This window comes from Rutidosis leptorrhynchoides, chromosome 1, assembly GCF_046630445.1.
Source record: "Rutidosis leptorrhynchoides isolate AG116_Rl617_1_P2 chromosome 1, CSIRO_AGI_Rlap_v1, whole genome shotgun sequence".
NCBI classification, from domain to species: domain Eukaryota; kingdom Viridiplantae; phylum Streptophyta; class Magnoliopsida; order Asterales; family Asteraceae; genus Rutidosis; species Rutidosis leptorrhynchoides.
In genome coordinates, this window is record NC_092333.1 from 137,388,005 (window position 1) to 137,414,721 (window position 26,717).

The 26,717-nt window shown below is 35.6% G+C and overlaps 2 protein-coding genes across 2 annotated transcripts; one reads left to right on the plus strand and one right to left on the minus strand.

Moving 5' to 3' along the window:
* The first annotated feature begins 18,379 nt into the window (after positions 1–18,379).
* LOC139865580 (NAC transcription factor 32-like) lies at positions 18,380–20,274 on the plus strand. Its single transcript, XM_071853652.1, has 3 exons — positions 18,380–18,560; positions 19,344–19,633; positions 19,724–20,274. The coding sequence occupies exons 1-3, from the start codon at positions 18,380–18,382 to the stop codon at positions 20,258–20,260; spliced, it is 1,008 nt and encodes a 335-aa protein (XP_071709753.1). The 3' UTR covers positions 20,261–20,274.
* A 1,193-nt stretch (positions 20,275–21,467) lies between these two features.
* LOC139865588 (syntaxin-71-like) lies at positions 21,468–24,318 on the minus strand. Its single transcript, XM_071853663.1, has 9 exons — positions 24,119–24,318; positions 23,884–24,009; positions 23,024–23,189; positions 22,815–22,900; positions 22,346–22,414; positions 22,213–22,257; positions 22,068–22,130; positions 21,897–21,973; positions 21,468–21,699 (listed from the first exon to the last, which is right to left on the minus strand). The coding sequence occupies exons 1-9, from the start codon at positions 24,272–24,274 to the stop codon at positions 21,687–21,689; spliced, it is 801 nt and encodes a 266-aa protein (XP_071709764.1). The 5' UTR covers positions 24,275–24,318; the 3' UTR covers positions 21,468–21,686.
* Positions 24,319–26,717: the final 2,399 nt, after the last annotated feature.

Below are 26,717 nucleotides of genomic sequence, written 5' to 3' on the forward strand. Positions count from 1 at the left end.
AGTCGAAGTTGTCTTTTTGGAGCTGTGATGAAATTCGCTATTTTGAAAAGGGATTGTAAAGTCATTTTGGGTAAAAATAATGCTAAAGGATCTGACACGGATACGTGTTGAACCTTTGCTTAGGTTCAAGTGTCCTCTGAATGCATATCTATATGCATATATTCTTCGTATGTATCGTGTGATTGGTTCATTCTTTCGATTGTTCCTTAGTTGTGATGTTTTCAAGAATTTTGAAGGGTTTAGACACAGGTTGTCATCGTCAATATCCGTATAATGAATTAGTCGTGAATCTTGAATAATAAGAATATCTTTATGAGTTCTGTGAATGAAAGTGATGTTCTAGTATAGTTTGAATTTAAATTATGATTTTGAAGGATGTAGGAATCTAAGAGTGATGTCATCTGTTTAATCTTGACTTGGATTCTGTTCTGTCAAAACTAGAATATGTAATTGAATTTGAATGAGAATGGTTGTTCTGGTTTCTATGAAAAAATGTATATTGTTGTGAAAGTAGTGAGTATGGTTAATGATTATTGAATCGGAATCGAAGAATGTACAGTATAACATATTAATTGTGAATTTGTATAATTCTCGGGTATTACCTACCCGTTAAAGTTTCACAAGTAATATTTTGTACAAGAGAATTTTTATTACTGTTTTTATGAAAATATATGTTTTTATATTTTCTGCAGATGTAATATAGATTTAATGAGTTAATATACTATTAAACTCATTTAATTTTTTTTTTTTTTTTTTTTTTTTGCTGGAGCTAGAATGAATAACCCCTAAAACTTTAGAGATTACATAATTTTTGCGGAGTATTTCTTCAACGTAAATGAAATTATCAATCAATACTTCATTATTCATTTTTATTGATATTTCCTCGGTGATTGATGTTGGCGTTCGTAGAATTCTTATGAACTTCGCAAGACACGAATGACGTTTTCTAGAAAGTTTCGAGTACATCGAAAATGAAAGTGTGAAATCTAACACGTACTCGAACAATACACTTGGTTTATTATGAAATGGAATCTATTGAGTTGAAGCAGAGATTATAATTAATGAGTGTTAAGTCATTAACGAAGGATGTACATTATAGCATATTAGTAATATGAATTAACCGAGTAGTATCTACCCTTTAACATTCACACCTAATAGCTTAGTACGAAAAGATATATTGTGGTTTAAAAACTCATATATATATATATATATATATATATATATATATATATATATATATATATATATATATATATATATATATATATATATATATATATATATATATATATATATATATATATATATATATATATATATATATATATATATATATAAAATATACATATAAATTTTTTTCTTCAGAGGGAATGAGTTAATACTTCATAACTCGTTGATACAATATGCTCGTTCTTGATTTGTGATGATGTCGGTGATTATGGAACTGGCGAAGCTTGTGATGTTGTAGGTGCTGCTGGTACTGGTGCTGCTTGTATAACAAGTCTTTTTTGTAACGCACGCACCATTCCTATCAGGGTTTCTATTCTCCCCTCTATCATCTCTATCCATCCACTTATCTTGATTTACGGTTATGATTAGAATAAATAATCTCTAAAACTTTAGAGATTACATAATCAACGTAGAATATTTCTCCGATGAAGTTATGAATCAATACTTCATCGTTTGATGTTGTTGGTATTCCTTGATATTTACAGGGCGTTTGACGTTGATGCTCGTGGGACAGATTGTGATGTTGGGGCTTGCGATGCGGATGTTGTTGGTAGTGGTAATGGTACCATTGGTGTGGATGCAGGTGGTGCAATTGGTGCTTGTGGGGCTTGTGATGCTTGTAAGTTCTGCATCATATTCTCTAAGGCCACCACTCTAGCGCGAAGCTCGTTGACTTCTTCTAGTACACCGGGATGATTGGCGGTTGGAATGAGAGGATGAATAAGATCTAGAAGTTTAGATAATATATAATCGTGGCGAGATACTCTGGAAATGAGGGTGAAAATGGTGTTTCGGACTGGTTCGGCTGTAAGTGCTTCAGGTTCTTTGCCGAGAGGGAAATTTGGTGGGTGGAAAGGATTGCCTTCTTCTCGTCTCCATTGACTGAGTCGACTACGAAGCCATCCCCAATCCATCCAGAATAGATGATGGCTAATCGGTTGATCCATTCCAGTTACACTGCTATCGGAGCTCAGGTGAATATCCATATCGGAATAGCTGTCAGAATCCGATGAACTTGAACCAGTTGAAGGATCCATCTCATACAGAGTAGGGAAAAGATTTTTGAAATGAAATAAATTATAGGACTAGTTTAGTATTCCTCAATACATAATTTACATATGTATTTATAATACCAGAATCCCATAAGTTACGGAGGATTTTTCGAAAGATGTCAGACAAAGTTAACTATACTAATTATGCAAAGATATGAATTTGTCTATACACTATCTATGTAATGAATGCAGTAAGACGCGTCTAGACTTAAGATGATAAGCAGGAAATTTCCGACAATAATTGATAAGCAAAACTTTTGACATACAGCTAAGGTCGAAGTCCAGACTCACTAATGCATCCTAACAACTCTCAGTTAGACACACTAATGCAAGACCTAGTTCGCTAAGACCACCGCTCTGATGCCAACTGAAACGACCCGTCCATATTACTATAAACGCAGTACGTTATTCATTGGTCCCATAGCGAGGTATTTGACCTCTATATGATACATTTTAGAAAAATATTGCATTCATTTCATAAAAAGCACACCATTATTATACATAATGCATGTTTTAAACAAGTGGGTGATTATTTAAGAAATAATCCCCATGATACATCGGTTTCCAAATACTACATACGTGACATAACAATCGAATATAATACATGACAAAGGTTTTATTGAATGTAACACTTCATTTAAACAAAAGCATGAGACTCCATGCACAGCTTGCTCAAATAATGCAACAGCGGAAGACTTTCTTAAGGACCTGAGAATAAACATGCTTAAACAGTCAACACAAAGGTTGGTGAGATATATAGGTTTAGCATCGATATAAATATAGACCACAAGATTTTCATAGTTATAAATATATGTACACTCGCAAGTGTATAAAAGTATTCTATAAGTTGTTGAGCGCTTCGGTAACAATACTTAACCATTAATGTGGCATATTCCCTTTATTATGAAATCTCCCTACACTGTACAAAGTGTAGTAAAAATAAAGTACTATGCAACAATTTACGATACTAGAGCGACTAGCCCGGTTGGGGTTGTCAAACCCGATAGATCTATCAATAGGATTCGCGCTTACATGTTCTTACAACATGTAAATATTAGTTACCAAGCTATTAGGGAAGATATGCAAGGTGGTACAACTCAACGTAGAATATATTTTAATTACTTGTGTCCATGGCGTAAAACATAAAATGCATGTATTCTCATCCCAAAATATTTGTAGAGTTTAAAAATGGGACTATATACTCACGGTAGTAAAAGTATATTAATAATAAGTTTTTAACTTATTAAAAATATGGTCGTCGTCCTTGGATTCACGAACCTATAATAATAATAACGATTCAGATAATAATACATGTGAACAAAATTAATATAGCAAGTTCATATCATATATTCAATCACATGTGATTGTTTAAGTTTATATTTTCAATCACATGTGATTATTTATATTTTCAATCACATGTGATTATTTAAGTTTATATTTTCAATCACATGTGATTATTTATATATTCAATCACATGTGATTATTTAAGTTGTCAAGTTTAGTAGTCTAAAATAGTTCGAAAAGTCCAACAATCCAATAATCGGTATATATATATATATATATATATATATATATATATATATATATATATATATATATATATATATATATATAATCTTAGAATTACCCCACGGCGTATTATGTACGTATTGTCTTGCATCAATCCAGAGACGTATTGTATACGTATTGTCTTAGAATTAACTAAGATGTATTGTGTACGTATTGTCTTAGGATTTATCAAAACGTATTGTGCACGTATTGTCATGGAACGTACCAAGATTATTATATATATACAATCTCGAAATTAATCAAGATTATAATATTTTGTTATACTAATGATAACATGTCCAAATATATATAGGATATAGGAAAAGTTAACAAGGATATGGTTAATATAGTTTTTATAATATAAATTTCGTCCATACCACGTTAATTTTAACAGGTTTTGTTTTGCTCGCCAAATATTCATTACAACTCCGTTTAAAGTGAATCAAATTGCTATGGATTCCTTAAGAAGTCAATTTTACAAAAACAATTCGAAAAGTTCATCCCAAGTAGAAATTTTTAGAGTTTTATCCTATTTTTGTGTCGGTGGACAGATTTGGAAAAATCCCGGCATCCACCCAATATATGATTTTTGATAAAATACTTCCACTTTGTCTAAAATCATGAAAAAATTACTGGAAGTCTTATTTACATATATTAACATATTTCCAAAGTCTTAGCCTCGAACTCAAAGTCTAAGATAGGTTTTTAATTCCCAACCCAAAACAGCCCGCTTTTTACCGAATGGAGATTAAAGGATATATGTTAAGTTTCAAGGTGTTCTTCATATGTACAAGTTATAAGTTCTTATATTAACTTAATATAACATCATAATACATATAAATAAGTGTTATTATAGTTAAGTTAGAAAGATTAGATTAGTTTTTCAAACAAGTTTAGAATCAACTATGTTCTAGTTTATAAACTCTTATATAGATAGCTATAAACATATGAATTGAACAAGAGTTGAAGTAGAGGTTTTACCTCAAGTTTAGAATGTAAAGTTGCTGGAAAGAAGTAGTAGAACAAAACTTGAGAGAGTTCTTGCAAGTGTGTGTGAAAATTGGAAGTAAAATTTGGAAAATGAATGTGTAAAAATGAGTTAGAAATGATGCTTATTTATAGGCTTGAAAATTTGGCTTTTAGCGAAAATATCTAAGATAAGTTAAAATGTATTAAGTCATGGATGAAATATTAAATTGATTAGGTCATGGATGACATATTACACAAATAATTGCAGATTTCTATTGGTATATATCAATAGTAAATACTTCTAGAGGCTGTGTATAATACGGGTAAAAATACCGTATGAATGCGAGTAGAATTCTTGAGGAAATTGAATGGAAATATGAGTATAGCTATCCTTTATATGTATTGGTATATTATAAAGTGTATTTAATACTTGTAAGGATGTATTTGCACTCGTAATACATTATATGTAAATACATTTTAACATAAGTTAATTACGTCGTTTAAATAGTAGCATATATATTGTTTGAAAACTCTTTAAATTAGTAGTATGAAAATATATATATATAATACTTTGTTAATGTACTTAATGAGATATTTAATTATCATATTTTCAAGTTAAATATATATAAATCCATATATACACACAATAATTAAACAATTAAATCAAGTTATGACGTTCGTGAATCGTCAGAATAAAAGGGTGACCAAAAGCTTGTGTAAAACTCTTTCCGGAGGTTCAAAATTTATTAAAATTCATTGCTTATCAAGTCGGAATTATATAAAGATTAGGTTTAAATTTGGTCGGAAATTTTCGGGTCGTCACATTTGGTTTACTTAAACTGGCCATTGTCTAGATGAGCGATTTCGACCCGTTAGATTTATTGGGTATTAGTTCAAGAAATAATTAACTTAGATATGTGCCATATATTGTATTAAATAATTTTGTTGGTTTCGGCATCTTTAAAAAAAAAAAAAAAAGATATTTTGGTTAATATGTAAGTCGTGATCCGTTTGGTATAATAGTGTCGTTTTAACCCGTAACGTATATTTAACAAAACTGAAAGTCAACAACAAGCTTTAGAGAGTATAATATAGTTTCGATTTATTGAGTAAAACACGTTTTTAAATGGTTGTAAAAACTGCGATGTGATGCTGTTAATTTACTGCGTCTAAAATAAATATAGCAGTAGCAGCTTGGGGCTGTTTTCTTGAGACTATAACATTTAAACATTAACTTTGTTTTTCACAAATAAGGAATCATCGGGAATGTGACATAGTATACTTTTAAAAGGTCTTGTCCTAAGTGGTTAAATCTAATTGTTGTGAACTGTACATTTGTTGAAAGTTACTAGAAAGTAATAAATAAAATTTTATATATATATATATATATATATATATATATATATATATATATATATATTTATATATATATATACTGCACACATGCACGTGAGAGTGATTAGTGATATGATATTGTTTATCTTTATGAATGATTAGGAATTGTATGGTATCATTTGAATTATGGTACTTAGACATTAGACTGACTTATACCTATCTTTAGGTTGAGTTCTTGGGTCAAGAATCTGTTATTCATATTTTTGAAGTTGAGTATCTTATTGACGTGCTATCGAGGTGAGTTCATTTGCTCTCTTTTACTCATTACATTTTTGGGCTGAGAATACATGCAATGTTTTAATAACTGTTTTACAATATTTATATGCGTGAGTTCATTTGATTCCCTTTTACTCTTTACATTTTTGGGACTGAGAATACATGCGCTACTTTTACAACTGCTTTATTAAATGCTTTTGAAATACATTTTGAACTGCGAATACATGAAATGCTTTTATAAATGTTTGACGAGATAGACACAAGCAAAACATTCCTTGAATGAATTATGTGGACGTGATAATTGCCACCATTGAATTATGTGGACGTGATAATTGCCACAATTGATATGAATATTTTCCCCCTGATTATTATTGCTTGGTAACCTAAGAATTAGGGAGCATCACTAATTTTGAGAATTAGTGCACGCCTAATTGACGTGAATCCTAAAGGTAGCTGCCGGGTTTAACACCCCCACCCAGAATGTTCACTAGACGGAAGGGCTAGTGGGCGTGGTGTTTAGTACTTCGAAGTTTATATGATTATTATACAGACGAGATGTTCTGTTTTGGGGATATTATTATGCGCATTATATGTTAAGGTCGGTTACCAAGCCAAGCTATGAAAGAAATGAAAAGTGAATGTTATGTATCGAGAGAATGATTTTATACACAGGTTATGTGTATGTTATTTTTGTGCACGAGATATGTGTACGGTTACTAAGATTTATGAAAGATGATTTCGTACACGAGAAAGGTGTATTGTATATAAAAGATATCGCATGTACATTACATGTGGGTATAGGATTCGGGGCCATTTGTACCATGCAGCATTTAAATCTTGTGGTCTATCAAAATGATGAATTTTATTTTTTTAAGATAAACCTATGAACTCACCAATTTTGGTTGACACATGAAAGCATGTTTATTCTCAGGTATGAAAGAAACTTTCCGCTGTGCATTTGCTCATTTTAAAGACATTATTTGAAGTCGATCATCGCAATGGGACCAGATGTTGGTGACTTCGTCCAGACGGATTAGGACGGGGTATGACAACAGCTAGGCCCAGTTGGGGATGTTACAAAAAGTAGATAACTGGGGACATTGGGTTGCATAATGTCCTTCGGTTCTACATAGTTGACATTGCGGGGAACGTTTACCACGACCGCGACCAAAGGAGGAATAATCATGTAACAACCCAACCCGCATTAAAATCCGACCCATAATTTTTTTTTTTTTTTCCTTTTAATACGTTATAATTCATACATTAGGTCCCATTATTATTTCCAAAACGTCCTTAACACAATAATAAGTTTAATAACTCAAAACAACATTAATATTTTAAACCCTTTAATGCAACGATACATTAACGAAGTCATAAACCGAGCATGGTGATTTGGGACAACGCTACCCAAACCCTAATCAAGTACAAAAGCAAGATCTTCTAAGCAACCTAGCAAAGATCTCTAATCCCAAGCTCACCCGAACCGCCAAGCATGCAATCTGTAAAAATGTCAACAACGAGAGGGTAAGCTAACGCTTAGTGAGTGCTAACATACTACATACATATATATGTATAAAATGGACACGCCAAACAATAACAAATACCGCATACCGAACGTCCAAGCAATAAAGTAAGCTAGTCTAGGCGTACCATACAACACTAAGCACGAGCTAAGATACAACAACAATAATATACAAGTTCACCATCAACGATGCTAACAACGCCAAATAGCTACACCCGGAGGGCTAGCTACAACACAACAATACATTAATATAATACAATAATAATAATACACAAGGTTAACCCCTTAACCTTAATCATACTAACATTGGCCGAACAACCCGAGCCTTAGTGAATTCGCACAACCCGAAATTCACTTCTCAACCATAAGATGACCGAACAACCCGAGTCATCATGAATCCGCACTACCCGAGATTCACTACCTCCGCAGTAAGATGACCGAACAACCCAAGTCATCATGAATCCGCACTACCCGAGATTCATTTCTCAACACCAAGACCCACGGTCACGGGATTATAAAATCCACCACGTCGGGGCCATACACATCTCAACCATCTCAACCCTTCGCCATTGGGTTATAACATCCAAATCACAACCACGTGTGATAACATGCACACAAACGTGTACCTCGCCAAAGGTGGCCAACCAATACGCACAACCGTGCCAATTGGACCTATACACAAGTCCATCAAATCCACCTATATGTGAAGTGAGCTCTATAATCGAGAATCACTTCACCCGACCCGCACCCATCCTACACATACATATGCACATAGGATATTAACACTCACTTTGAAGTCTTGAGAAAAGCTTCCAAGTAATCCGCAACACGTCAATGGAAAGTACCTATTCCATTATCATAAATATCACAACACAATTAGATTGGATTTACAAACCAACCCAATTCGACACTTAGTGCAAACTCGACCCAAATGCACTTCCAAGTACAAACCGCACCCAACTTAACCAATAATCACTAACACAAGTGATAATGGTCCTAATATGCCAATTAAACTCGAACACGAGTGTTAAACACGTGTCTTGCCCATTTTGACACCAAAACCCTAGTTTTGACCCATTAAGACCAAAATCTCGTCCTTTACAAGTTTTAACACCAAAACACAATGGAATCGGTTTAACACTTCAACTTAATCCATTTTAAGTTCATAAACCTCGCTTAATCCACAATCGGGTCAAAATCATCATAAAACCCTAATTTTGACTCTAGTCAAAATTAGTCAACTTCAAGAACCCTAATTAACACCAAAACCTCAATAATCACTAACACTAGTGATTAAACACCATTAACAAGTCCTTTAAACTCAAACTTGCACACCAAACCCAAAACCCGCCAATAATCACAATAAACCCGAGTATTGGTGTTAATCTCCAATTAACAACTAAATGGGTTTCATCTAAGAATCATACAATCAAAAGCCCTAAAATTGAATGATGAACACAAAAACGAATTTCGGAGTTAGAGCTTACCACTAGTATCACCACGTAGCCAAGAACGAGGAGAACACACTTTCCAACTACGCCAAAGATTGAATCCCACTTCTTCCCTTCCAAATCACACTTTGAATCAAATGGGGTTTTATGTTTTGAGAGAAAAGTGGAAGGAAAAATGAAAAAGAAAATGATTAAATGAGATGAGTGGATGAGGTTTGAGTCTATAATCTGATCCACACGTGAAAAGACGGATTTACCCCTGAACACACCCTTTTAAAAGCTGGAAATCGGGTCTGAACCCAGACTGGTCGCGGCGCGGCCCTAATTGTCGCGGCGCGACAATGTACTGCAACTGGTACTTCTGTTTGAGCCCTCTTCTGTCCCATCTTTGCTTGATTTCTCGCGGCGCGACGGCCTCTGTCGCGGCGCGACAATAAGCTGTTTTGCTACCATTTTTTTCTAAACGAACCCTTGTCTCATTGTTCCACTCGTACGCTCTAATCCCGACTTGTTAACGCAAGTAAACCCTTCTAGGAAACCCCAAAGTGAACCTAAACCAACAACCCTTGCATGCATGCGTATCCATCACCTTTTACCCATATATACACTTATACATACATGCAATGTACACTAAGTACTCCGCGTACTTCTCGTTCTAATATATATACGTGCATTTTCACGCAACCCAAACCATAAAGGTATATCTATACATACTTTAATATCTCCATGCCCATGTATATACATATATATATGTATATATCCATTTCTCGCGTATAAAATATTCGGGTGTTACAACTCTCCCCCACTTAAGCTCGATCACGTCCTCGTGATCCTCATCGCTTAACCAAATGGACCTCACCTCACGGTCCTCGACTTAAGTCCCAATCTGACTTTCCTAAGCAATTCTTTCCAACGAATTGCCTTTTACAACTAAATCGTCACTCGCGATTTCTCAAGTTCACAATCCGAGCACTAAAACCATGCTCATTTCCCCAACATCGGGAAACTCAACCAATCTCGTACCGAGATATTAATTCCTTAGTGTACTATTACCGAGTACAACACTAAAGGCAACCAAGCCTCAACCTAGGGTCTACAACCCGAAACAATGAAGACCGAACCAAACGAATCCTTACGGATATCACCAATCGTGAAACATCCCTTGTAGTGCGCAATACGACCAATACGCAACTACCGTAACATCATGATCACACGGCTAAAACCGGTAGCGTCCAAACGACTATGGAAACGCAAATCCCAAGGTGTACGAAATCAACCATCGTCACACCCGTAACCAACATGTGAGCGAAACACGGCTATCGCATCACTAATCACACAACATGGTCCTCGCGACCCCACCATCGGCGTATACAACAACCGATAGTTCACAACACGACATGGTCCTCACGACCCCACCATTGGTATATAAACAACCAATAGTTCACAACTCAACATGGCCGAAACAACCCGAGCCAAAACACATATGGAGGATGGTCGAAACAACCCGAACCTTAGTGAATTCGCACAACCCGAAATCCACCAACCCAATCCATATATCTCATAACGAAATGACCGCACAACCCGAGTCCTCGTGAATACGCGCAAACCGATATTCACTACCACCGCCACATAGTATAACCGAGGATGGCCGTACAACCCGAGCCTTAGTGAATCCGAACTACCCGACATTCACTACCTCAAACTATGAGCCCAACCAACAGGGACAATCGTACAACCCGAAATATTGTGAATACGAACAACCCGATATTCACGTCCCACAACACAACACTCTTGATGAAGTCAGCGGACCCCGAAGGTCATGCTCCACCAATCTCAATACCGGATGAAGTCAGCGGACCCGAAGATCATGCTTCACCGATCATGTACTCCCGTGATGAAGTCAGCGGACCCTAAAGATCATGCTCCATCACTCAACCGTACCATAATGAAGTCAGCGGACCCCGAAGGTCATGCTTCATTAATCACAATACCATGATGAAGTCAGCGGACTCCGAAAGTCATGCTTCATCAATCAACGCCCTTTTTGGCCTCGAACGACGAGTAGCGTAACATCGCGCTCTGCTACGCCATAGTGAATCCTAACGGATAACACTAACCATTCACCATACTCGAGCAAGAAGCCACCTATATCAAACATAGGCACAAAACCATACTTCTCTGTAAGAGAATCCAACTCATACACATCCCTTAACCGAGGGATTTCACCTTGCTCACCAAACACGACCATTATCTCTTAACGAGATTTATCACATTACCACCTCGGTGGTAATTCCAATCCAAACCATAAGTACAATTTATCCGAAATCGTACTCTACCACAAATCGACCAAAACTAGGTCTCGACAAGATTTCCGGATCTACCAAAAGTATCATCCGAAATATCACACTAAAACTTCCTCGTGCGGGAGTGCGACTCCCCCACTTGGAACCACGTTCCTATATCACAACTTGTACACTCGTACAATGCTACCAAAGGTAGACTTCACCAACAATTGGGTACACACGGCCCATCACCACAACTTGCTCCGACCTTGAGCATACGAAGGATTTCAATCAATCCTTAAACACTTCGAACGAAAAGTGTACCACGATTACACAAACCATACCCTCGCAATTATCCAATTGCTTTAGTTTGTCAAGTTTCACCTAGTCACTCATGTACCTACGGGTTTCTCCCGGTGCCCTAAGTACAATGTAACCACAACACAATCGGAGTCGACACCACGCTAGTAGGTATAAAAGAGGCACCTAATGTCGCGTCATAAAGACTCCATTACCAACACACATCGAGATTTTAAACACTCGATCTCTCGGGTTTTAAATCACCCGACGAACCCCATGGTTCATCATCTTCAACACACTAGAGAACGCGCGCTTAACAATCGAACACCAAAACCATTTCCGTGGCTTGGTAGAAACACTTCCCAAATACTAAGGAATGCTTGGTTGCACCAAGCCTTACGCCCTTCGTCCCAAAAATCAAACATCGGCACAGGGTACTTCCATTAGGAACGTCACCCTTAACAATAACATGCACGACACCATGAATTTAACAAATCCAAACATAAACGCCACATTAACAAATATTCAAAAGACATATTTATTAAATCGAAACGTACCTCAGCGTCTCCTTGCGGCATTCGCCGCCGCCAACTCGGGACAATCCGGCTTGCGATGTCCCTCTTTATGACAATAGTAGCACATTCCGTTATCACTTCTCGGCATTGTGCATTCCCACAACTTGTGGCCCCTAACACCACAATTGAAACACCTAGGCGCACGAGAATCCGTCGCGCCTTTTACCACATCACTCGTACTCGCACTCGGACCCTTAGTCCTCTTACTCGGAGCACCATAAGAAACAACCCTCCTTTCACTTGAAGGTTCACCCACCTTTGATCGCGTATAAGACTCGAAACCTCTAGCCACGGCGAACAATTCAGCAAACGATTTCGCGTAGCCCCGGCTAATCTTACTCTTCAAGTCATCATTCAAGGTCCGATAGAAATCCCCCATTAACAATCGATCATTCCCCAAATACTCCGGACAAAAACGAGCTTTTGCCATAAAGGTCGCCTTAAGAGTACTCAAATCCATAGATCCTTGTCGCAAATTTCGCAATTCATTGCGCAATTCCCACAAATCGGCCGAAGTCCGGAACTCCTCAAAGAAGTCCTCCTTAAACTCATCCCACGATAAGGCCATAAACGTCTCAACACCGACAAGATCAATCTTACCATCCAACCAATCCCTTGCCCTACCCCGCAACAAACTCGTAGCGAGTCTCGTCTTCCTCTCGGGAGGGCAATCCATAGTACGAAAACACCCTTCGACATCCGAAATCCAAGTTGTGCTTACCAAAGGATCCGGTTTTCCGTCGTACATCGGGGGTTTAGTCCTCATGAAGCTTTTAAGATAACGCTCCATTTCACTACTACATTGAAGTTCGGAATACTTCCTTTCCATTCTTTCTTCCAACCCACGCATTTGCTCCGCAACGGCGGCCGCAACTCTAGCGTTAAACTCCGCGTCGTTCGTATCGATCCCACTTCCCGTCGCCATTCTAAGGAATGCAAAATGATTAGATCACGAATGTATGAGTAAACACGCACAACCCCGACCCATCTTGCTAAGCACTCGTCGTACATCACTCGTTAGACACGATTTGCACCCGTAATAAGGTCTGCAAGTTCTTATTACGCACGCACGCCGTATCGACTCGTTAGTACAACGACCGCCTCGCTCGATGATAATAATCAACACAACAAAATTCCTACACATATAACATACGCAAGGAATAACATCACAACACAAACCAAAATCCTAGTTAGTTCACCTACACGCTAAGGCACTAACCAAGTTCCCGTCCGTCCCGCTTTCCTACAAATCCCGCAGCAAATAAGCATACACAAAAGTCTAAGTCTAGGCACCTATCTCAAGTCGCCTAAATCCCTTAGACCATGCTCTGATACCACTTGTAACAACCCAACCCGCATTAAAATCCGACCCATAAATTTTTTTTTTTTTTTTTTTTTCCTTTTAATACGTTATAATTCATACATTAGGTCCCATTATTATTTCCAAAACGTCCTTAACACAATAATAAGTTTAATAACTCAAAACAACATTAATATTTTAAACCCTTTAATGCAACGATACATTAACGAAGTCATAAACCGAGCATGGTGATTTGGGACAACGCTACCCAAACCCTAATCAAGTACAAAAGCAAGATCTTCTAAGCAACCTAGCAAAGATCTCTAATCCCAAGCTCACCCGAACCGCCAAGCATGCAATCTGTAAAAATGTCAACAACGAGAGGGTAAGCTAACGCTTAGTGAGTGCTAACATACTACATACATATATATGTATAAAATGGACACGCCAAACAATAACAAATACCGCATACCGAACGTCCAAGCAATAAAGTAAGCTAGTCTAGGCGTACCATACAACACTAAGCACGAGCTAAGATACAACAACAATAATATACAAGTTCACCATCAACGATGCTAACAACGCCAAATAGCTACACCCGGAGGGCTAGCTACAACACAACAATACATTAATATAATACAATAATAATAATACACAAGGTTAACCCCTTAACCTTAATCATACTAACATTGGCCGAACAACCCGAGCCTTAGTGAATTCGCACAACCCGAAATTCACTTCTCAACCATAAGATGACCGAACAACCCGAGTCATCATGAATCCGCACTACCCGAGATTCACTACCTCCGCAGTAAGATGACCGAACAACCCAAGTCATCATGAATCCGCACTACCCGAGATTCATTTCTCAACACCAAGACCCACGGTCACGGGATTATAAAATCCACCACGTCGGGGCCATACACATCTCAACCCTTCGCCATTGGGTTATAACATCCAAATCACAACCACGTGTGATAACATGCACACAAACGTGTACCTCGCCAAAGGTGGCCAACCAATACGCACAACCGTGCCAATTGGACCTATACACAAGTCCATCAAATCCACCTATATGTGAAGTGAGCTCTAAAATCGAGAATCACTTCACCCGACCCGCACCCATCCTACACATACATATGCACATAGGATATTAACACTCACTTTGAAGTCTTGAGAAAAGCTTCCAAGTAATCCGCAACACGTCAATGGAAAGTACCTATTCCATTATCATAAATATCACAACACAATTAGATTGGATTTACAAACCAACCCAATTCGACACTTAGTGCAAACTCGACCCAAATGCACTTCCAAGTACAAACCGCACCCAACTTAACCAATAATCACTAACACAAGTGATAATGGTCCTAATATGCCAATTAAACTCGAACACGAGTGTTAAACACGTGTCTTGCCCATTTTGACACCAAAACCCTAGTTTTGACCCATTAAGACCAAAATCTCGTCCTTTACAAGTTTTAACACCAAAACACAATGGAATCGGTTTAACACTTCAACTTAATCCATTTTAAGTTCATAAACCTCGCTTAATCCACAATCGGGTCAAAATCATCATAAAACCCTAATTTTGACTCTAGTCAAAATTAGTCAACTTCAAGAACCCTAATTAACACCAAAACCTCAATAATCACTAACACTAGTGATTAAACACCATTAACAAGTCCTTTAAACTCAAACTTGCACACCAAACCCAAAACCCGCCAATAATCACAATAAACCCGAGTATTGGTGTTAATCTCCAATTAACAACTAAATGGGTTTCATCTAAGAATCATACAATCAAAAGCCCTAAAATTGAATGATGAACACAAAAACGAATTTCGGAGTTAGAGCTTACCACTAGTATCACCACGTAGCCAAGAACGAGGAGAACACACTTTCCAACTACGCCAAAGATTGAATCCCACTTCTTCCCTTCCAAATCACACTTTGAATCAAATGGGGTTTTATGTTTTGAGAGAAAAGTGGAAGGAAAAATGAAAAAGAAAATGATTAAATGAGATGAGTGGATGAGGTTTGAGTCTATAATCTGATCCACACGTGAAAAGACGGATTTACCCCTGAACACACCCTTTTAAAAGCTGGAAATCGGGTCTGAACCCAGACTGGTCGCGGCGCGGCCCTAATTGTCGCGGCGCGACAATGTACTGCAACTGGTACTTCTGTTTGAGCCCTCTTCTGTCCCATCTTTGCTTGATTTCTCGCGGCGCGACGGCCTCTGTCGCGGCGCGACAATAAGCTGTTTTGCTACCATTTTTGTCTAAACGAACCCTTGTCTCATTGTTCCACTCGTACGCTCTAATCCCGACTTGTTAACGCAAGTAAACCCTTCTAGGAAACCCCAAAGTGAACCTAAACCAACAACCCTTGCATGCATGCGTATCCATCACCTTTTACCCATATATACACTTATACATACATGCAATGTACACTAAGTACTCTGCGTACTTCTCGTTCTAATATATATACGTGCATTTTCACGCAACCCAAACCATAAAGGTATATCTATACATACTTTAATATCTCCATGCCCATGTATATACATATATATATGTATATATTCATTTCTCGCGTATAAAATATTCGGGTGTTACAAATCACGACCTCGACCACGATAGTTATTAGAAGAGCCACGTGAAGAATAATTGCCACCATAGTTGACAACAAATGCAGAAGGAGGTGGAATGGATCGTTGAATAGAGTTGAGAAACAACTCGTGGCTCTCGGCTTGAGAAAATAATTCCCTGAAGATGGGAAGTGGTTTAATAGCACGCTGAGTAGTGGAGAAAGTTTCAAACGTGCTGCCGAGACCGCACAAAAACCAGTGTGCTTTATCAAGGTCTTCGACAGAATGCCCAATGGCGGAGAGTTGGTCGCAGGTGTTCTTGAATTTCTGTCCATATTCAGAGACAGATGAATTACCCTTTGTAAGCTGCCGAAGAGAGTCACGTAAAGTATGCATACGATCGATGGAGTCATGACTGTAGTGATTGTCTAACGCAGTCCAGATTTCATGTGCTGTTTTAAGGCCGAGCACGACTGCCATTGATTCCTCTGTTAGAGATGACTGAATTAGTATAAGTGCTTTTTGATCTCCTTCTAACCAAGTAAGATAGGCTGGATTAACCGAAGAAATGTCATCAACTGTGATGGTGGGTTCCGGTTTAACAAGGGTACCGTCAACATAGCCATTAAGTTTTTGGAAAGAAATAAGAGGTAAGATTTGATGTTTCCAGAGGAGATAATTAGTAGAAGAAAGTTTTATGGTGATCATGTGTAGAATGGTATTCAATGGCAATGTTCCATCAGTTGGGTTAGACAAACATGATGAAGCAGTCGTCATGATGATGAAGATAAGAAAAGTCGTATAAAAAAAAGGGAGGTAGGGTTTTTTATTTTAGTTGGCTGATACCATGTAGGAAGATTTAATCAAAGGCCACGAATTGTGGTGTGGATTTACATTAATATTTATAGTAGAGATTAAAAGCCATTACAATAATATACAACCCTAATAGGTAACTTAATGACCAAGATAAACTTGTAAACCAAGTTAATCATTTGGACTAATAACCATCCACGCCCATTTTGTAAACTATAGGGACCAACCACATCGTAAAAAAGTTCACGGATCAAAAACTTCATTTCATGCAAACCAAATGGACCAATTAGGCAATTTTTGCTTTCCTTATTACCCCCATTGCATTTACATGATAAAATATTGACATGAACAATGTACGAGATAACTACTTCAACATAAACAAACATTGGTATCATCTATTCATCTCTATACTCATCGAAACATTCAATTTAGTTTTCAAACATAGAACATTATAGTAGATAGATTTTCATACTAAAATGAAGATATAATATGACCTTTCTTTCTTTTACTTTCAACAAATAGTCGTACCTCATTAATTTGGTTGACCTCTTAACAACAGGGTGCGGCTGTTGCACCAATTAGACTTTTTACAAATTACACCACATTTGATATTGAATTCACAAACATGTGTTTTCAATATTTCATAGTTTCATCATAAGAAACAAGGTAACACTGATTAAATGTGTTAATGAACTTTTATACGCTTGATCACCTTCTTCGAGTAATGCTAATAACTTCTCTTGATTTTGTCGACAATCTAATCATGAAACAGTAAGTAAAGATTAAAGATTTCTTTTAAGTTCTTGTTATAAGCGACATTTGAGTCTTTTCATGTACTGTAATAGTTGTACATTAGGTACGTCGAATAACAAACCGCCTCATCGCCTCATCTGTAATCAAAGTTTCAATATTCCTTAGTCAAAAAATGTACACAAAACACCGCTCCACGATATAAAGGTTGCTTTCGTACCACTCTCCTGAACGTTGAATTCGCAATAAATAATTAAATACCAAACTTGGATATGCAAACTTTGTGTTAGATCCTAGCTGTATATATACTACAGTTCACAAGTATACCTAGTAGTTGGCTCCAACATCATCAGAAGAAAACAAAGTGCAAGATAATCTTGAATTCAATGGAGGAAACAAGAAACACCTCAAAGTTAAATATACAACTTCCCCCTGGTTTCAGATTTCATCCAACCGATGAAGAACTTATCGTTCACTATTTGTACAAAAAAGTTACCTCAACTACTCTACCGGCTTCCATCTTTGCTGAAATCGATCTCTATAAGTTTAATCCATGGGAGCTTCCAAGTCAGTATCTATATCTCTTTCTTTCCTTCTAACTCACTAGCTAAAGAAAACACACACACACAATAACGCCCGTAGCCAAAACAACGGACTAATCAGATGGCTTTATGTTTCAACTAAAAAACGTAGTACTATAGGCTTTTACGTGACTCAGACTTAGACTTGGGTCTTGTTTATTTTCCAGTCTGCATATCTTATTATGTCTTATGTTTGCGCGTCCGCAGAAGTTTTTACTGCAGACTGTTTGTTCTTCTAAATACATAAGATAAAATAATGGCTTCAGCTGTTTGCAAACTCGCAGACTTAGAAATATGCTTCTAAGTGCTGCAGACATGATTAAGTTATTTTGTAGACATAAAAACCTATTGTCTCCAGTATTTAACATACAAACATTTATGCCACATCTTCTCAATAGACATGGTCCGCAGATTTATGCCAGTATTTAGCATGCAACATGTTTTTTTAAGATGTTTTTGTCCGAAGATCTGTAGACCATATCTGTAGATAGGATATGGTCTTAACGTCTGTACGCTGAATAATGAAGACTGTTTTTATGTCTACAAAATAACTTGATAATGTTTGCAGCACTAAGAAACATATTTATATCTTTGTGAGCGTGTAGACATAATAAGACATTATTTTATCTTATATGTTCCGAAAAACAAACAGTCTGTAGTAAAAATGTCTGTGGACGCGCAGACATAAGACATAATAAGATCTACCGATTGAAAAACAAACAACACATTCATTTCTCTATCCGATGTGAAATTTGTTGTTTGGTAATAGGAAAGGCGTTGTTTGGAGAAGACGAATGGTATTTCTTCAGTCCAAGAGATAGAAAGTACCCAAATGGAGTAAGGCCGAATAGAATGGCGGGTTCAGGTTATTGGAAGGCAACGGGAACAGACAGACCTATTTTGGGAACATCTGGGGTCAAGATTATCGGCGTGAAGAAAGCTCTAGTGTTCTATAAAGGTCGACCACCGAGAGGTGATAAGACAGATTGGATCATGCACGAATATAGACTAACTGATTCTACTATTTGTAGATCAAGAAAGCCAAAAGAATCAATGAGAGTAAGCATTATGCCTATTGTTCTTATGATAATATATATGGTGCAATTTGGTCATCCTAAAGATATAATTTTGTGTTGCTTATGGTTACAGTTGGATGACTGGGTTCTATGTAGAGTGAGACAGAAGACTAGTACACCAAGAAGGTATTGTGAAGATACATATGATCAAAGTATTCAAGAACCTGTAAAGTCAATGATATGTTCTAGGGACGCGAATCCTAATCTTGAAATCTATAAGGAAACATTATTTAAAGATTGTCCTATGTTGCCTTTCATCTTTGAATCTCACATGGATATCTCTTCTATCGACACGATGTCTTCTACCATAAGCCATGAAGGCAGCAAAAGCTCATTCGATTCACATGAAAACAGAGGAAAATTTAACGAATCACATGAAGGTTCAGGTAATTATGATAGAAAATGGAAAGAAACGACTCAAGAAGCTTTTATTGAACCTAACAAGAAACATAAAACCATGGAAGGTCGAAATGAGGAAATCAAGTCTTTAGGTATTGATACAAATGAGATGACTTTATATGGTGGAGATCAACCTGATATGTGGACGTATATGGCACCATACGAAGATCTTGATCACTTGACCTTCATGGAAGCTGATGCATTGCTTTGAAGATAATGATCAAAACAAGGTTTCATGTGTGAATAAATATATGATTATGTACATAAGTGTGTTTTTTTTTTTTTTTTTTTTTTTTGAACGGCAAGCTTGCATCAGTGTATCATTTATTTCAACGACACTCATCATTTGCACACACACACGCGTTCGGGAGGAAACCCGAATCGCATTACAGGAACCCGATCCTTTAACCATCCCGAGGGGCAGGCGGACCGGGTTTAAATCCTGAATGGATCCGGGAGAAAACTCCCCTGAGGTCAATCTGGATATCCATATTTCATGCAGATTAATTAATAGGATGGGCAGAGCAAGGCTCGAAACCATGACCTAACCCTCAACCCCAACACTCAAGGTGAAGGGGATGCCGTTGAAGCAATGTTTCATTGGCACATAAGTGTGTTTTTAATGTCCGTGGTTGCTCCCCGAGCAAAGTTTTATATAAAACGTTGCTCTGAAAGCAACCCTGACTAGCTTGAACATAAGATACTATTTTAATGAATACATTTGAATGTAAATGTAAATGTAAATACACGGATATGTTTTGTTGTAAAGATGCAAAATTTGATAGCAAAGGTTATGATACAAAATATTACCGTAAAAAGTATATTTTTCAGTTATTTTGAAACATGTAGAAAATAGTGAATGGAATTACATTTTAGTTTAGTCAGACTGAACTTGTATTTACGTATTTAGGTATTGATTTGTATGATTTTCACACGTTTATTGAATTGGAGTGTTTTTTACGTCTTTGTACGTCTTTTAAGCAATATTGAGGGGTTTTTTTTTTTTTCGAATTTGAAACATGTTTCCTAAAAAATATTTACTCCGTAATTATTATCATCAAGTCGGGGTTAGTACCAAACCTCACATTGGTGGGATTGAGTTGTTTTTGTTGTTATCTGTAACAAAAAGGTTGAACTGGCAAGTCCAACCGAAAGATGCACTGTTTCCGTTTCTACTAAAAGAAACTGGATTTCGGAGCATTCGATAAAAAATAACTCAAATTGACCCCTTTCATAAATTGATGGGTACATTGTAACCTCTTATTTACCTTAGCGGAGAAGGAAACCTCAACAATTTGAACAAAGCTCCTTCACAATTTAATAATCATCCTTATGAATGATCATGCGATACAATAAAAAAGATTAAAAAAATACGTACTTATATTAGTGCTCATGTTCATATGATACAATACAAAAGGTGAAAATGAAATACGTAGTGATATTCATCATAGGATATAATAATCTTGTTCAATAAACATATCAAGCATTCAAGCATATACTTAAAATTAAAATTAAAATAAAAAAATAAAAAAAAGAGTTCAAGTCAAAGCGTGATACCATACATAAAACTCAAACACACCAGAAGTCCATCACCGCAAGAGCAAACCACGTAACGATTAAGTTATGTTCACAAGCTTTCACTTCAAAACACTACAGGTTGAAAACATCAAACATAAAGTCAATTTGTTTGCATGAGGATTAGTAACTGAATCATAACTGAAAGGCTTATGTATCAGAACTCGGATTAAACGCATTGTTTGTACATGTTTCGTTTTCAGTTTTCTTATTGGTACATTTTAATAAATTTCTCTGTTTTTAAATTGAGAAGAGATAAGTAAAGAGATTACTTGTATAAGTAGGCTGCAATTCCCAAAATCACACACAGCAGTATAATATCAATACAAAAGTTCCGGCTAGACCTCAACTGTCATCCAAAAAGGAAACAAAACAAAGAACATGTGTTAGCTAACCATGAAAACTAAAAATACAAAAGGTATGTATGGTTTCAGCTTCTTCACCTGATTAACGGTGTGTTTAAGTCTGACATTGGTATTCCTAAGGTCTGAGGTAGCCCTATCCACCTGTAATATCAAATATAATTTGAGTAAGCATATAACTAAGTAAAGGTAATCAATAATTACGTAAACGAGAAAAGTATCTAACCTTGTCGTCTATCTCATCCATCAACGGAACCTGCCTGTCTACTTCCTGCGCACGTATGAAGTAAATGATTTAATTATTAATTATAACTGTTTCAATGCAAGAAGTAAAAGTACAAAAGTACAAGAAATCAAACCTCGTTCATATCTTGTGCCATGTTTTTCAATGTACCTAGACCTTCTGATATTATATCCAGGCCTTGATCCTATAAAAATCAATAAATACAAACAGAAAAGGTAAGTACTTGAATCTCAGGGATGGATATTATGTTGAGGTGGCAATTTTAACCCATTTTATGTATGAATGAGTCCAGTTGGCTTAAACCGTGTCAAACAGGAACCCAATGTGTAATGTTAATGCATTTAACCTTCTAATCATTTTTTTGAGAAAAAAAAAAATATGTTTCTGCTGAAATATAAAAAAAAAAGAAAGAAAAAAAAAAGTTAAGTAGAAACTTACACAACAAGTGTAGTTTTATCCATAATTAAAAAAGAAAAAGAAAAAACTCAGACCGGTATTGACTGCTTACTCAAAGACTGGCTGACCCACCCATGTTGTGACCTCTAGTGTCTTAATATATATAAAACAGTATCACAAGTACATACCTGCTTGATTTTTCTCATTTCGAACTCGTTTCTGAATTGGCTTGACTCTTCAGATTGATGAAAGTAATCATCATCAAACTGTCCATCTATCAAATTCATGTCAATAAATAAGTCTTAACATATAATAATACTAAAAGTATAAAAGAAACCAACCACCACAGAATTAAATAGACTGTAAAATTAACAAGTCAATGAAACCTATAAACTACCTGAATCAAACTTTATATTATTTGTACGAGATGCTGAAGCTGCCCAACCACTTCCAGACTGTTTGGGGGCAGCAGCACCCCCATCAGGTATTGCTTGAATTCTATCAGGAAGTGCAAGAACCAAGTCATTACGAGCTGCAAACTCTTCGGGTGCAAGTCCCTTTACCTGTTATGATATTGATGTCTGAAACTTAGTTCAACACAGTTGAAGTCTCCAAAATAGGTCTTAAAAAATGTCATAGTACTATACACAGCCAATATACACATACATGAAATGATACACCTTAATCAGTGAATCTAATTTATAGCCAGGACCTGTTTAATTCTCTTATCACCAATAAATGATACCCTCTTACTCTCTTAGTGACCTTTTCCTTCCAGTATATTTATGGCTTAGATGCTTTGCAGTGTCGAGTGTGTTCCTAATGTTACAATGCACACATATCATTAAGGAAGCCTGCAGCTGGAGTACAAGTTCAGTGAAAAGTTTTGTTGTTCATAACTATTTTTTTAGATGTGAAAGCTTTGTATCAAGCATTGGATACAGATTATGCCTTTTTGGCACATAAGCCAAACTAAATCATTTATGAGCACCAACATAAATGCATTAGTACTTCAATTTTCAACCGAACTGTGCTTACATACAAAATGGATAGCAGGGCAAAATAACTCATCAAACAAAATAATCCGTACACCTAAACCTTTCCCTAGACATATATGCATATAATAATACAGCAACAATAATTTGCAATCGGTAAAATCAATATATGATACTTTCTCTTCATATATAGCACATACCTAATAACATAAAAACAAACAATTTCCAACTGATTAAATAAAAAGAGAGAGTGAGACCGAACCTTCTTCATCGCCAATCGCTGCAACTTAGGGATCTCTTCCAGTAACTTCGCCTTAGTACGCCGTATTTCAGCATTAATCGCCACAACTGACGCCCTATTTTTCTCATTTCTAGCTGTCTCCGCTTTCTAATAACAATGACACATCAATCAATATTATCAATAAATCATCAATTTAAATTCAAAACCCTAGATATCAAAATTAAACGAAAACATACAGATCTAAGCAACAAATCACCTGTAACGCAGTCTCAATTTCAGATTCAACTGTAGCGTAAAGCCTAGCAAAAGCATCGTCACCGGAAACGTTAAGATCTCTTTGCTTTTCGACGTCGTATTTGTCGTATTTCTTGCAAATTGCGTCAACTCGAGTTAAAATTTCGATTACACTCATTGTTTTTTTGATTAGGTTTTACTTCAATTCAATTGTTGTAGGTCTGATTTGAACTGGACCAGCCTGTCATGACCAGGTTAACCTGGTTTTATTTGGTGACGTTCGTTAATATTTCACAAACCACCCCTCGTGTTCTATGTATCTCAAAAATATGTTGTTCAACAAATGAGTATTATTTTTTTATATAAAATATCTAAAATTAGTTCTCTACTTTTATAAATAATCTAGAAATTATATATTGGACGGCTACCCAAATTTATCGTTTTGTATTTCCAGACCACCCATATTTGAAAGGTCACCTAAAATTATATTTTCGTGTTCAAAGCTTGTGACGACCCGGAAATTTCAGACCAAATTAAAACTTAATCTTTATATGTTCCAACACAATAAGCAAAGCCTGTAATGTTGAGTCTCGAAATGTTTGAACTATTTATATAGATTCATTTAACCTGTGACTATTTTCGACGATTCACGAACAATTGTGTGTAAATAAATATGTAAATATATATACATATATAAATATAAGAGTGCATATTAAGTTGTATTAATAAAATACAAAATAATCATTTGAATTGAAAATGTAAAATAATGTACAAGATAATTAAGATTAAAATTTATTTATGATTTAAACGAATTCTTATTTTTATTTATTATCATTTTTATGATATTATTTAGTTATTTTATTAGAATTATTATTAATATTATTAGGGTATTTACTATTAATATTTATTAAAAATAAAAATAGGGAATCCCATTCTGTTAGAAGTAACTATCAATTTTTTTTCTTTTTCTTCACATGAAAATAATTTACGTACTTCATGTCTCCAGTTTGTTACAAGTCTACTTCACAAATCAATTGGAAATCAATTTAACTGTTAAATCATGTACCTAATCACTCTATATAAGTTACAAACTGCAATTTGAGTTGAAAACAAAGAAAACTCAGAAAATAAGCTCGACACTCTGTACATTCATCTTTTTCACCATATTTTGATTTAGAACAAATTTTTAAAATGTAATAAAGCAGTCATGTTAGGAATCGTCTATCTAAACTATCTGTTAGTTTTCAATCCTCAATTCTTTCTATTAATTTCTAATTTGAGAGTCAAAGTTTTGGTTTTCAAAGTCAACTAAGTGTTCTTGAATCAAATTCGAGTTTGTTTTGATATCATCAGTTAATTTGATGATCCATAAAGATTATAGGAATGATTTGCAACACAATTCATGTTGTAATCATAACCTATAACACTCTTAATCTAAAAATCAATTTTTGAGTTCTTGAGTTCTTCACAGTGATATACACTAACGTAAATTCGAAACAAATTTCAAAAACTAAAAATGTAGAGTTGTTAGGAATCATTTACTTAAACTTCCTGCAAAATCTCAAGTTCCAATTCTTGATAACGAATTCGAATTTGCAAGTCAAAGTTAAATTGTCAAAAGTCAACTGTTTTGTTCTTGGAGAAATTAGAGCTTGTTTTGATGTTTTAAGTTCAATTGACGATTTCAATAGTTTTTAGGAATGATTTGAAACATGTTTCATGTTGTAAAGATTGTCCAAAACGAACTCAAAATTGAAAACAAAAATAATTTTTTTCTTGGCTACAAGCAAGCAGTAGGATTTTTTTGTTTTTTTTTCTCATTTTTTTTATATCATGAACACATTTTTATTTTTTGTTTCATGTTTGTTTAGAAGTCCTAAAACCATTTTGATGATTGACTATTAAGAATGAAGTTGTTTGATTGTTTAGATTTTGGTGAAGAAGATGAAGTGGGTTGAAACATGTAATAGATAAGTATTTGGGTTTGTATTATAAATCAGAAAAACTGAAATGGAGGAATGGTTAAGGGTGTTGATGAGTGAGCGAGAGGTCTCGGGTTCGAGCCCGGCTTGGTGCAATTTTTTTAAAACTAACTCCTAAGGTAGTTTTATACTTTTAAAAATTATTATTATTATTAATATTATTATTATTATCCTTAGGTATTTCTACAATTATTAATTTTACAAAACAAAAGATATATATGTAAATATATTATTACATAAAATATACTAATATTACATAAAATTATGTTTCAACTAATATTATTGATATAACATTAATTAAATATCAAATAAGTATCATAATATATTATAAGAATAATTAATACATAACAAATATATAAACTTAATTGATTTATACTATAATGTGTTAATACTTGATATAGGTTCGTGAATCCGAGGCCAACCCTGCATTGTTCAATGTCGTCATATGTATTTTTACTACAAAATACAGTATTGTGAGTTTCATTTACCTTTTTACCCTTTATATTTTTGGGCTGAGAATACATGCGCAACTTTTATAACTGTTTTACAAAATAGACACAAGTAATCGAAATTACGTTCTATGGTTGAATGATCGAAACTGAATATGCCCATTTTTATTAAGTCTGATAATCTAAGAAT